The 14,623-nt window shown below is 32.9% G+C and overlaps 1 protein-coding gene across 1 annotated transcript in view; it reads left to right on the top strand.

Moving 5' to 3' along the window:
- Nucleotides 1–14,623, top strand: part of LOC103275163 (CUB and sushi domain-containing protein 3-like) — a 715,868-nt gene that overhangs the window by 634,823 nt on the left and 66,422 nt on the right. Inside the window, exon 11 of the mRNA XM_008072573.2 lies at nt 4,094–4,215. Within this exon, the coding sequence (XP_008070764.2) occupies nt 4,094–4,215 (122 nt within the window). The remainder of the gene's footprint in view (nt 1–4,093; nt 4,216–14,623) is intronic.

Raw genomic sequence — 14,623 nt, 5'->3', positions numbered from 1 at the left:
AAGAAATTGATTCAGTAATAAGAAACCTACCTACTAAAAGAAACAAACAAAAAACTCAAGTGTACAAGGAAGACCTGGTACCAACTCTACAGAAAATATTCCAAGCAATTAAGAAGGAAAAACTCCTCCCTAACTCATTCTACAAATTCAATATCAGTCTGATACCAAAAAAATGATAAAGACACCACAAAGAACAAAAACTATAGTCTGGTATCTCCAGTTAATATAGATCCAAAAATCCTCAACAAAATACTGGCAAACTGCTTCCAACTGCACATTTCAAGAATCATTCATTATACTGGGTGGGCTTTTTTCCCAGGATAGAAGGCTGACACATGCAAAAATTAATAAATATAATCCATCACATATACAGAAGTAAAGTTAAGAACCCCATGATTATCTCAATAGATTGAGAAAAAAGCATTTAATAAAATCTTACCTCCCTTTATGATAAAAGCCATCAATCATGTAGGCATCAAAAGATAATTCCTCAAAATAAGAGCGATCTATGACAAACCCACAGGCAACATCATACTTAAAAGAAGCTGGAGACATTGTCCCAAAGAATTGGAACAAGACAAAGATGTCCACTCTCAACCTTCATATTTAACATAATATTGGAGTCCTAGTGAAAACAATCAAGCAAGAGAAGGAAATAAGAGATATCCAAGAGGAAAAGAGGAAGTTAAACTATTTCTCTATGCAGATGATATGATTCTATACCTGGAAAACACAAAATGTTTTACCAAAAAACTCCTAGTACTGATAAATGACATCAGTAAAATCTCGGGATACAAAGTCAATTCTCAGAAATCAATTGAATTTTTATACACCAACAACAAATAGGCTGAGAACCAAATAAAAAACACAATCCCATTCCCAATAATCAAATGAAATGAAATACCTTGGAACACACACAACCAAAGAGTTAAAATATTTCTACAATAAGAACTACAAAAATAAAAAATGATGCAAACAAATGCAAGGACATCCATGCTCATGGACTAGAAGAATCATTATTGTTAAGGTGTCCATACTTCCCAAAGCAATCTACAGATTCAATGCTATCTCTGTCAAACTACCAGTGTCATTTTTTACAGAGACCTAGAAAAGAAATACTTAAAATTCATATAGACGCAAAAAAAGAGCCCAACTAGCCAAAGCAATTCTAAGCATAAAGAACAAAGCAAGGATACCTGCACAGTGAATATTTGCATACCTAACCCTGAAATGTACCCCACAATTTTAAAATAAAAAAATGTTTAAAAGTGGAAAAAAAAAAAAGAACAAAGCCAGAGGCATCACACTGCCAAACTTCAAACTTTACTAAAAGGCTATGGTAATCAGTATAGCATGGCACTGGTACAAAAATAGGTACATAGACCTATAGAACAGAATAGAGAAGTCAAAAATAAAACCACTGACCTAAAACCAGTAGAGAAAGCTGATAAAAGCCAACACTGGGGATTCAACAAGTGGTACTAGGAAAACTGGGTAACTATATGCAAAAGAATGAAGCTAGATAAATATCTATCACTATATACAAAAAATTTAGAATGGATTAAAGACTTAAATGTCAGACCCAAACTCTAAAAATCTTAAAAAAAGACACTCTCCTGGATGTCAATCTAGACAATGAAAAGCAGAGGCACCAAAAGCAAAGGCACTGAATGCTAAAATTGACAAGTAGAACCTTATCAAGTAAAAAGTTTCTGCACAGCAAAAGAAACCATCAACAGAGTAAAGGGACAGCCCACAGAATGGCAGAAAAATATTTGCAAACTATGCATCCAACAAAGGACTGATATCCAGAATCTATAAGGAACTCAAATGAATCGACAAGAAAAAAAAATAACTCCATTAAAAAGTGAGCAAAAGGGCTGGGCGCCATGACTCATGCCTGTAACCCCAATACTTTGGAAGGACAAGGTGGGAAGATTACTTGAGTTCAAGAGTTTTAGACCAGCCTAAGCAACATACTGAGACCTCACCTCTACAAAAAAAAAAAGAAAAAAATTAGGTGTAGTCCCAACTACTCAGAAGACTGAGGGAAAAGAACTGTCTGAGCTCAGGAGGTCAAGGCTGTGGTGAGCTATGATCATGCCACTTCACTCAAGCTTGGGCAACGGAGTGAGATTCTAACAAAAAAAAAGAAAAGAAAAGAAAAGTGAGCAAATGACATGAACAGAACAGAACTTCTCAAAGGAAGATGTACAAGCTGCCAATAAATATATGAAAAAATGCTCAACATCACTAAGCATCAGAAAAATGCAAATCAAAATCATAATCAGATACCATCTCACACCAGTAAGAATGACTATTATTAAAAAATCAGAAAACCAAATTTTGGCATGGTTCGGGGGAAAGGGGAATACAAGTATGCTGTTGGTGGGAATGTAAGCTATTTTATCTCTTGTGGAAAGAAGTTTGACAATTTCTCAAAGTACTAAATGTAGATCTATGATTCTACCCAGCAATCCCACCACTGGGTATATAACCAAAGGAACATGAATCATTCTACCAAAAAGACACCTGCCGTTGTATGGTTATCATAGCACTATTTACAATAGCAAAAACATGGAACCAACCTAGGTGCCTATCAATGATAGATTGGACAAAGAAAATGTGATACATATACACCAACGACTACTATACAGCCATTAAAATGAAATCTTGTAATTTACACCAGCGTGGATGAAACTGGAGACCATCATTCTAAGTGAACTACTACAGAAACAAAAAACTGAATACCACATGTTTTCACTCACAAGTGGAAGCTAAACACTGGGCACACACTGGCATAAAGATGGGAACAACAGACACTGGGGACTACTAACAAGAGGAGGGATGGCCGGGCTCGGTGGCTCAGCCTGTAATCCCGCGCCTCTGGGAGGCTGAGGTGAGTGAATTGCCTGAGCCCGCGGGTTCGAGACCCGCCTGGGCAGTGAGACCTCATCTCTACAATAAATAAAAAAATCAGCCGAGCATGGTAGCGCATGCCTGTAATTCCGGCCACTTGGAAGTTTGAGGCGGAAGGATCGCCGGAGCCCAGCAGGTCAAGGCTGCGGTGGCCAGGAGCGACAGAATGAGACTCCAACTCAAAAAAAAAAAAAAAGAAGGGATGGATAGGAAATAAGGATTTATAAACCATTCAACAAGAATCATGCTCACCCTCTGTGGGGAAGGTTCAATAGAAGTTGAAACGTAATCGTCATGCTATATGCTTATGTAGTAAATCTGAACATGTGGGCAACCCTTCAGGTCCCCTCCCACTGTAGGAGCTTTTTTGTACTCTCAATAAATCCTGCTTTCTCAAAATAAATACATAAAGCAGCAGTCCCAAACATTGTGGCAGGAGGGACAGATATGTTTTTAAAAATCTGAGCATGTACTCCTTGAATCAAATAAAATAAAAATTTAAAAAAGAAGAGGATAACATGGTCAAGAAGGAGGATTAGAAACTGGAGCAGTATAGTCAGTATCTCTTGTATTAAGTAGTAGGAAGAATAGCTAGAAAACTAAGGGTATATTACAATTTATAATTTTTGTGAAAATTCATTAAAATAACTTAAATGTAGTTCTTCTAGCCTTGGTTTCATTCACAGTTAAAAGAACAGAAAGAGTAGTTTTACCATTGATGTTTCTCAATTGTGCTAATATGAGTCATAGAGTACTAAATAAATACCAAAAAAACACACCAACAACTTTTAGATTGCTTTACCAATACAAGGCTTTACTTCATTCTCTGTGCATATTTTTAGCATATTATTAAGTAAATATACCTCTCTCTAATTAAACTAACCTATTTACAGTCAGAGGACAATTTATCATGCCTCACACTTCTATTCATAACCTAGTTTTTGTTTAATATTGAAAATGTTGAGTTTGTGAATCTCAGGATGCAAAAGACACTCTAATTGTGATAAATGACATTAGAATTCCAGTATATATATACATTTGTATATGTAGATAGATAGATGATAGTGGTTATAATTGTGTAATTTTGAATTTAAAGTATATTTGCAAGATATTTTATTACTTTGATTTTACATGTGGCATATACTCATCTTGTAAACTGCAATTTCTCTTTTAGTGAAGACGTGTGGCTCTAATCTTCAAGGACCAAGTGGTACCTTTACATCTCCAAACTTTCCATTCCAGTATGACAGCAATGCACAATGTGTCTGGGTCATCACAGCAGTGAATACAAATAAGGTAAGGGAAAATCATCTGTGGTAAAAGTCATTTTCATAAAGACAAAAGCAAAGAGATCATAAGGAATGTGCAGTGTAACTTGAGTATGATTTTGGTAAAATTTCCTACTTATCCATTTATGAAACAAATTTATATGAGTTTTGGGGGAAAATGAAATAAAAATAATACAATTCCTACCAGCTACTAACATATAAGTGAAAACAAAATTATAAATAAATTTTTTCTGAGACACATTTTTGAAGGTTGTAAGTATACTTTTTTTTTAGAGTAATGAAAAATGGCTTTTTACTTGATATCTTTTCTGCTTGATAAATCATTCAAGTATATTATTCTTATACATAGCTGACTTTCATTTCAATGTTTCTCCATTGCTACATATCACACAGCTATTAATTAGAAATAGTTAGCTTAATGTGCTCTGCACCAATACAGAATTCATATTATGGATATTTCAAAAGGTTGGATTGTCTTTCATTTGATCCTAAGATAAGTAATATATTTAAATATGTATGTATCACTATACTTGAAACAAAATTATGACACAATAAATGTTAAAAGCAGTTGAAACAGCTAGTTTTTCTCTCCTGCTTTTGCTCTTCTGCTTCTTCTTGTAAGCTATGACTTTATAGCAATAGAGAGAACCTAAATAGGAAAAATTATAATTTCTCATAGATCCTAAGATCATGCATTAGCTTACTTGGGTTACATTAAAGAAAGCTTGGTGATGGATCCCATAACTGGGTCATATTGTGGTTCAATACTATATATAATTTACTCATAATTTTCAGGTATTTAACTTCTCTGAAGTTAAGGTTTTATCTATGAAATGTGGGTAATAAGGGCATGTGTTTTACAGTATTGCTGTGAGAAATAAGTAAGAAAATGCATACAGAGTGCTTAGTAGAACTAATAAGCATGCAAAATATACTAATTTATTGTTATTAGATAAAGTATATATTTCCTTCAGGAATGTCTATGATTCTTTGATCACTATCAAGTTCTTGAAACCTAATTCTAAGAGCAGCAGAGCTGGTTTAAAAATAAACTCAGTGGTCCATTACAGAGGATAGCCCTGACTTATAAATCAGAAGAATTAGATCAGAAACTTACTCTGCCTCAAACTATGTGCATAAACGCGACAATCACTAAATCAAACCTCTTAGTTACATAAAAGAAAGTTTTATCCACAAAACCTAAGTTGTTAATTCAAATCATTGCAACAAATATTTATTGATTTCTCTATGCAAATTATTGGTTTTTGAGAAAATAAAGTGTTTGAAAAATAAACTAACATTTGTTGAAAACTTAGCAGCATGCTGTACACTATTCTCAGTAGATATATTAAGTACTTTTTATAATTATTTAATCCTCATAAGATTCCTTTGAGTCAGATACTTTTATTGTTTGCATTTAAGTGAAACTCTAAATAACTTGTCTGAGATTACATAGGTCAGAGCTGTGTACTTTTAAAGATCTGTGTATATACAAAGATGTATCTCACTCTGAAGTATAACTATCATTTACTAACACAGGCATGGAAGAAATCCATTATAAATGTGCAACAAACATATTGTATTAATCTTTAATTGAGATAGAAATAATTTTATACCATGGCAATTATTTATAATTATCATCAAAATGTGGTATTATTTCATGTTCTCTAAGATATCTGCTTTGCTAACTTTAAATTATTCCTATTACTAAATTACCTAAAGTTTTACAGAAGTTGTCACATTTCTATTTGCTTACCTAATCTGCTAAACTTTTATTTCTTCCTTTTCTCCCCCAAAATGGAATTTATTTCCTTAGAAAGACAATTACTTTCAGTTCTTTGCTATTTTCATCAAATAGCTAAATGTAGACATTTAATTTTGATCTGTTAGTTTATCTCTATTTTATGATATCCTATAAATTGGTTTACAATAATTTTTAATCATGAACCATAGTAAGAATTACGTTTTACATTGTGACCCAGTTCAAACACCTCATACACACATACACACACTTACAAATTTCCACACATATCATACGTTTTTGTTTGTTTGTTTGTATTCCTTAATATTTATCTGAGGTTTGTTGGGGTAAACATTTTTTTTTTTAGTACATGAATGCACGTCTGTATTCTAATCAATTGTAATCTATTTATTTTTGAAGTATTGGTCATACCCCACTAAGTCAATTGCATGATGCACTAACAAGTTATAACACATAGATTGAAAAACACTGTTGAAAGCATTTGCCCCCACAGATTAATAAGAACCCTTTTCAGAAGGCAATTGCTAGTATAAACCATAAGCACATAACTCTAGTGGTTGTTATAAATTCCAGTTTAACCAAGGTTCTTAATCCCGCAATACCTATTTTTTTCAATAATTATTGCTCATGTTCATTTTACATTTAATAACTTTAAAAGCAATTATAATGTTCTAAGCATCCCAAAGAAATACAAGGGAGATCCCCAGAGACTGGAAATTATTTATAAAATGTTGTATATTTATCCTTACATGTTTAAATTTCAGTCACCTCCAAAGGAATTTCTGTTTGATGAAATACACCCATCAAGACACTTTTTTCACTGCTCAAAATAGTTTTAAACTCATCAGTTTTGATGCCTTTTATTGTTTCTGCCTTTTTTTTGTTTTGTCTTTTCCACATTGGCAAAACATTTCTTTTGGGGACTTTTTTCATCCAGCGAAACAAAAAAAGTTGTTTAAAGTGAGATTAGGTGAATAGGTTGGGTAGGGTATAGGGGTCAAACTGTTTTAGGTCAAAACTTACTGAAAACTCAGAGAGGTGTGGGCAGGTGCACTTGTAAATCACCCATCATGAAAATCGTGAATTGGGCAACTACTTTGAAAGAATCTCCCCACCAAAAAGTTTACTGAAGCCAGGCACAGCCTCCCACAACAATGCTAACTGGTACACGAATGCTGATCGATTTCTAGAACACTTACCTATCAGGGAGGCCTGTACTACAAGGGGCCTGTCCTCCAAAACAGGTAATTCTAGGTTTGGGGGCGTTTCACCATGTACATACTTGATGAAAAACAAAACAAACCAAAATCCTAAGATCTGAAACTGAATGAAATTGATGGAATTGATTTCAATCTGAACTGTCACTCTTACTGGCTATACAATATTTGGCATGATCTCTGAGACCTGTGAACTACAGTTTCTCTTTTTCATGTATTAGAGATAGTACCATATCACAAGGTTGTTGTACTGATTAGATAAGAACTTGTAAAATTTCTGACATAGATAGGATCATTTTAAATGACATTTATCATTATTGCCAAATGTTACCATTTCATCAGTAAAATGCTTCTCTTCAATTATTTGTTGGATTTAACTTATGATTCAATGCAAAATAATTTTCATTTCATTTCTTCTATATTTGATTATATGGTTGAATAATTCATAGGTGACTGAATTTTATTTTAAAATGTTGAATATAAAATTATAGTCATTATTACTGATCAGTTTACAAACATTGAAATTAAGTTCACTAAAAATAAAATGTAATTGCTGAGCATTATAATCATAAAGTAATGTACATTTTTGATGTTGCTCCATGTCCCTGCTACAAGCTTTTGTAAGGACATGTTTTCTTCAATTATAGAATTTTAATGATGAATATAATTGAGATTTTTTAGTAATAGCAAGTTAAAATATTAGAACTGGTACTAGAAACTAACCTGATCACTGAATTAATTGTTTTTCTTGCATTGAGATACAAATTCAACATTAGCTCCATATGTGACAGTAAGACCTGAAGACACATCAGTATCTGTTCTTTTTATCACTTTCCTTTTACCATTGATTTTCCCAGTTTTCAAAGACAAACGTATGTTACTTTTTAACTGAAATGTTAACATGTTACATTGCTTGAGTGTAAATAAAACTCTGGGGAATTAGAGTAGGAAATTCCAGATTCGTAGGTCTTGAGGAATAAATCTTGAAAACAAAGCAAAAAAGAACATCACTAAGAAATATTTGAAAGGAACAATTACTTATTTTATTCAAGCAATAAATTCATAGAAACACTCATGTCTGTGTCTGTGTATCTATTTGTGTATCCATATATTTATCTATTCATTTCTTTATGCGTTTATTTATTAGCCACATATCTTTTATGTCTACCTAATCCCTTTTAATCTCTCTCTATCTCTATTATCCTAGTATAGAAATAACTATAAATAGAATAATAATAATAGTAGGCTAATTTGAATTAAAACACAAAGTCTGACTTCTTTGGACAGAAAACAATTTCTGATTTATCAGATTGATTTTAAGGTGTTTCCATGTATAAGATATGGTGGCCATTTTCTATACACTGAGTTAGCTAATGATGCAAAATTTTGAGGAAACTATATTTAAGGTATTTGTAAAATTAGAAACTATATTTTAAGGTATTTGCAAAATGGCAGAGATCACATCCTTTGCAGCTATTCTCATTTAATTTTTTTTAAATATATCAATTTTAAAATGTAGGTGAAAGTACAGTTTTCAAAACCTCTTGATTTATATGATCAAGAATTTTAAGGCTATTGGTCTAGATCAGCATTGTCCAATAGAAATAGAGTATGAAGCACATACCTACCTTTAAAATTTCCAGTAGCCACAATTTAGAGAGATAAAATTAATATTAACTTAATCTTAGATATTATAATTTTAGCATATAATTGGCATAAAATTAATGTAATAATATACCTTCTATTTTTTCATTCTTAAACTTTGAAATCTAGAATGCATTTAACTTTCCCAGTACATGTCAATTCAGATGACCCTTATTTCCAGTGCTCTATAGCCATCGATTGGCAGTGCCTACCATATTGAACATTTCCATCACCATAGAGAGTTTTGTTGAATTGCTGTCATTGGGGATTGAAAGGTGATGGTGGTGAGTATGGAGAATAATTGCCCCATTGTAGGTTATTGCCTCAGGTGAAGTTTTTGCTAGGACTTCAAGGAAAGAGAAAATACAGTGCTCTCACTAGCAAAAGTGATTCTGAACAACAGGGTTTAAAGATTCTCAGCTTTATCACAAAGCATATACATGTCTGTATTTCAGATTTCAGGATCCCATTCCTTCTCAATTGGTTCTCCAATTTTCACATGAAAAACTTGGCAAGTCTGTTAAGTTCAGCTTACATTCTAATTATGTAACTTGTATACCCTTGGGAATAATTTTTAGCCTTATCTGCCCAGAGTTATGAGATCACCATAAAAGTTCTCTTGCTCTCTGATCATGACTTGATCAGTGATTTTGTTTCTTTCTCACTCCAATGTAGTCATTAATAGTTATCTCTCTCCATTGCCCTTGCAGTCTTGAGTAAGTTAGCCATCAAGTGCAGCAACCCCATATCCTCTCCTCAAACATTGTGTCTCCAATATGTGTTTCAACCCAATCACAAGAAATAAATAATTGTAGCTGCCAGTTTCTACTGAGCAGAAACTCAGCTTTATCAAGGTCAAAAAATAAGCAAAACACTCTCCAGAATCACCATCTTACAGTTTCAATTTTTTGCACTTACTCTTGATATGCAGGACTATATTAATCAAGGTATAATAAGAACAATATAATCTACGTTAACCATTTAAAACAAATGGAATTTAATTTGAAAAAGTGTTATACATTTATTGTAATGCATAAAGAGCAAAAATTAATGCAGAAGTCATCAATGTATAAACAGATATAATTTTTCGAGCTGGAGAAAGAAAAAATGTGTTATTATTAGAGTCTAAGAGTTTATGGTAAAAACTTTGTAGATCTGGTACTCAGATTTCAAAGGAGGAAATGGTTCATGGTTGGTAGTTAGAAACCTCTGAGGAAAGAATGTGATCTAGCAATTTTAGGCAGATCTTAAAGTCAGCTGGAAAAAGAAACAGAGAAATGTAACTTGGGTTGTGTTCTAACCCAAATATCAAAGAGCAGGATATTTAAGGGTTGCTTAAAACTAAGAGACAACACATAAATAATTAGTACTATATTGCTGCCAAGTAATATGAGAAAAGAAGCAGGTGGAACTGGTTTAAGAAAAAAAAAAGTTTATCTTTGTTACATTTGAGGTATACATTAGAAATGGATATAAAGTAAAGAGATTTTTTTTAAGGATATGGATAGAGATATTTGCAAATTGTCAGTTATATAGATACTATTTGAAGCCAAGATGCTGAAAGCGATGTCAAAGTAAGTCTTAGGTGGAAAGCCAAAGTGAGAATTAATAGTGGATGAACAACTTGTAAAGGCCATTGAGTTGGGTGCCTAATTGAAAATGTGTTAGTATATTTTTGTGTGTATTTTTTCTTATGTTATATTTTTATGTAATTAAAGACTTCCCATTCCCAACCCAGAATCCAAATATCCGTGGACAAGGGTGGACTCGGCAATCATGGTGCTAAGCATTGCTAGGGGAGGAAAGGACAGAGGAGGGAGGAGGCACGTGACAGTACAGTGGGTATCTGGTCCACTACCAGGGGCAGTGAGGGCCAGCTAGAAACCCAAAGTTCACCTGCATGTAGCCTACCTATGTATCAAATTCTCACTTGTTCTCCACAACTCTAAAATATATATATATATCTCCATGGACGAATCAGAGTAGATGCCTCAAGTATATTTGTACTGTGTTTTTAAATGTAAATATGTAGCATTAATATTAAATATTACAAAATATATTTATATTATTAATGTATTTATAACCTTTGCTACTCATTTTTTTCTTAACCAATTGATAATATATGAACAATTGTGTCTTTTGCGAGGGTCTCAGTATTATTATTATTTTTTTCATATTCAAGTTTGAGAGGCACTGATTAAAATAAAATCAGTTTTGAGCATTACTCAAGTGACTTAGACTTTTAAAATGAAAAAAACAATCAAATGAGAAAAGCGGGCAAGCCCTCGCTTATATTTTGCCCAGTTATTCTTACTGTATCATTGAATCCACCTTAATTTCAATGAAACTTAAGTCTTGAAGCATGCTTTTCCTTTGCAGGAAAATCAAAAAATCCTAAACTGATATTCTAGTACTCACTTTGAAGTCACCCATAATGCTAATCCCTTAATACTCCCTACAATGATAATTAAGCTTGTGATCTAATCTTGGAGTCTATGCTTGGTCCTGGTGGTTGGAAACCCACCTTGTTTCTTGTCTGTATATCCCTTCTATTCTCTGCAGTTTGCTAGGCTGGAATCTTCTCTTGTCATTGCCAGTCCCTTTCTCAGAGACTAGAGTCCTATTACTGATCCGTATTCTCCCATTTAAAGCTCGTAATGTACCAAAATAGCTTCTCCAAACATAGCCCCCAAAACTTTCAACTTGTTTTATCATTTGTGACCTTTTTTTCCCACTAGAAAATGCTTACTTATTTATTCAGCCAATTTGTTCTTAGAGAATGCTTTTCTCTGAAGTTTGCCAGACATTTGTATCTGTAGCTAACTAATGTTTGCAACTGATGAATGAGCAAATATAGTTCTCACATCAATATTAGTTGATATTTCATTTATGTTACCGAGTAAAACACATGAATTTATGCATTGAAACATTGTTTGTCAATGATGTGAATGACTTCATCACTCTCAGATCATAATTTTAGAATGCTGGAAGAACATGTCCTCCATTTTTGTGCCATTCACAATGTAATCACTAAAGACACAATGTATTTTGAAATTTAATCTTGAATATTAATATTGTCTCTATTGCTTTCATATCTATACAATGAACAAAAGTTCTAATTTCTACTGTTTGCCAATTTTTATGGTGTAAATTCTCCTCCCATGTCCAATTCCAAGCTTCCAAGAACAGACTACAGAATTGGGGAAAAGATGTATAGTATTACATTATTATATAATAGCTCACAAATGATAAAACAAGTTGAAAGTTTTGGGGGCCATGTTTGGAGAAGCTATTTTGGTACATTACGAGCTTTAAATGGGAGAATAAGGATAAGCAATAGGACTCTAGTCCCTGAGAAAGGGACTGGCAATGACAAGAGAAGATTCCAACCTAGCAAACTGCAGAGAATAGAAGGGATATACAGACAGGAAACAAGGTGGGTTTCCAACCACCAGGACCAAGCATAGGCTCCAAGATTAGATCACAAGCTTAATTATCATTGTAGGGAGTATTAAGTGATTAGCATTATGGGTGACTTCAAACTGAGTCCTAGAATATCAGTTTAGGATTTTTTGATTTTCCTGCAAAGGAAAAGCATGCTTCAAGACTTATGTTTCATTGAAATTAAGGTAGATTCAATGATACAGTACAAACATTAGTTAGCTACAGATACAAATGTTTAGCAAACTTCAGAGAAAAGCTTTCTCTAAGAACAAATTGGCTGTGTGGAATTTATAATCAATAATATTGTATATTTGTCATTATTTGTAAATTGTGTCACATATCCTTTAGTCAGTAAATTTTTAATTAGCATTTTTTCAAGCAGTTTTTAAATATTTACTAATACACTCCTGATGTCATGTTATACAAGCTAAATCAATCCATTTTTTTCTGAACCTTGAAAAAAAAGACACACACTGAAAATTATTTGAGTTGATTTATCAGAAAGCCCTTGAGAGTAATAGAAAATAACAATAGTTAATATTCTTATGGATGCTTACTATGTGTGAAGGATAGTTCTAAAACTTCGTATATAATATTTAATTTGAGAACTACAACAACCCTAGGGTATAGGTATGATATTATACCCATTTTTCACATGAGGAGACAGGTACAGGGAGATAAAGTAATTTACACAAGGCTACAATGTAACTTTAAAAACCAAGGTTCAAAATGAGGCATTTTGACTCATGTGATGATCAGCAATTCTTTCCTCCTGCTACATAGAACACAGAGTCTCACTGGGTTCCTATCCTTTTTTAATCTAGGATTTTACTCTGTCTAGCTCCTATGACCTACCACATAACTTAAAATATGTATTTTGCCTAAGTCAGCCAAAATGGTTTTCTGTTACTTGTCACCAAAGATCTCTGAAACAAGAAGCTAGTGATATATTCATCATTTTTATTGTTATCTCCTTATCTAGCATAAAAGGAATCTATTGCAAAATTTAATACCCCAGTTTGCTCTCTCTCAAAGTGATTCTCTGACACATTTCACTGTATGCTGCACATTGATAATATAATTATGTTCTGTGCTTTTAGCCATGGTGGGAAGAATCTAGCTTTCTAAAATGTATGGTAGTATTGACTACCTTTACATTTTTAGGTTGCTAATAACCTTTGGGAAGTGAATTGTCCAATATAAACATATAAATTATAGTAAAATAAAATGTTTTTCAAGCAAAGAATTCTTCCATTTAATGTAAAGAACTAAGCTGAAAATGTAGAGGAATAGATTTCTTTATGACTTTTTGACCAGTCCCTGTTCTCACTTTCGATGTAATGTACTGTGATTCATATTGAATGATTGCTATGAGGATACTGCTGATGTCTCCAGGATGTCAGCAAATTTCACAACTAAGAAAATACAATCCACTGGTAGGTTAGTAATAAAAGATTAAATTAACTGAGCATAGAAATATATAATTCAGAGAGAATAAAGACAGGTATATGAGGTTAGCTTCAGTTCAGATTATAACTCTCACTAGTTTAACAGAAGCTTTGACTGTCAGAAGAAATAAAATAAGCCATTAAAAGCATAAAGATAGACTATGGTTTTAAAACATGTTGGGTAATCACTAACCAAAAGCACATTTTTTTTTTGTACTCTACGACTATGTACACTTGCTATGTTTTTAAATTTGACTTGCATTTGCATCTTATGACTTAGAGAATATAGTTTACTATGACCTGGGTAAATTAGGGAAAGAGGTCAAGGGATTGCTATGATCTTAAGTGTATGTATTTTAAAATGCACTCTTGGAGCCACCTGCCCTATCTATAAAGAATGCACAGACAGTGTTTGAATCTGAGTCAGAAGCCCTGAATTTAAGCACAGGTCATATCATCTTTCTGAATCTCAGTTTTCTCATCTTTAAATCAGGAATAATTATTCCTGCCTCACCATGTGATAGGATCACACGAAGTTAAAAAATAAAGCAGACTTTTGTACATTGAAAATTATCTTGCAAATTTAAGCAATAATATATGCTTATTATTTATGCCATCCCTCATTCCAAAGATGACCTTTGGTGAATGACATAATTAGGAATTCATTATAAATATGTTGAGATGTATTGAGTAATTATAAATATGTTGAGATATGTTGAGTAATTAAGGACGTTTAAGAATAAGCAATGAGCTTGTATGGAAATTTAAAAAAGAGATTGACCCTAACACTATCATAGCTGGGGACTTTAAGACCCCGCTCACAACCCTGGACAGATCATCAAGACAAAAAAACCAGCAAGGATATCTGAACCACAATGAGACTCTTGAACAAATCGATCT

This window comes from Carlito syrichta, unplaced genomic scaffold, assembly GCF_000164805.1.
Source record: "Carlito syrichta isolate Samal-C Ts95f unplaced genomic scaffold, Tarsius_syrichta-2.0.1 Scaffold315349, whole genome shotgun sequence".
In the NCBI taxonomy this organism is placed as follows: Eukaryota; Metazoa; Chordata; class Mammalia; order Primates; family Tarsiidae; genus Carlito; species Carlito syrichta.
Note: the sequence above shows the minus strand (reverse complement) of the source record. Positions and strands in the feature narration are given on the sequence as shown.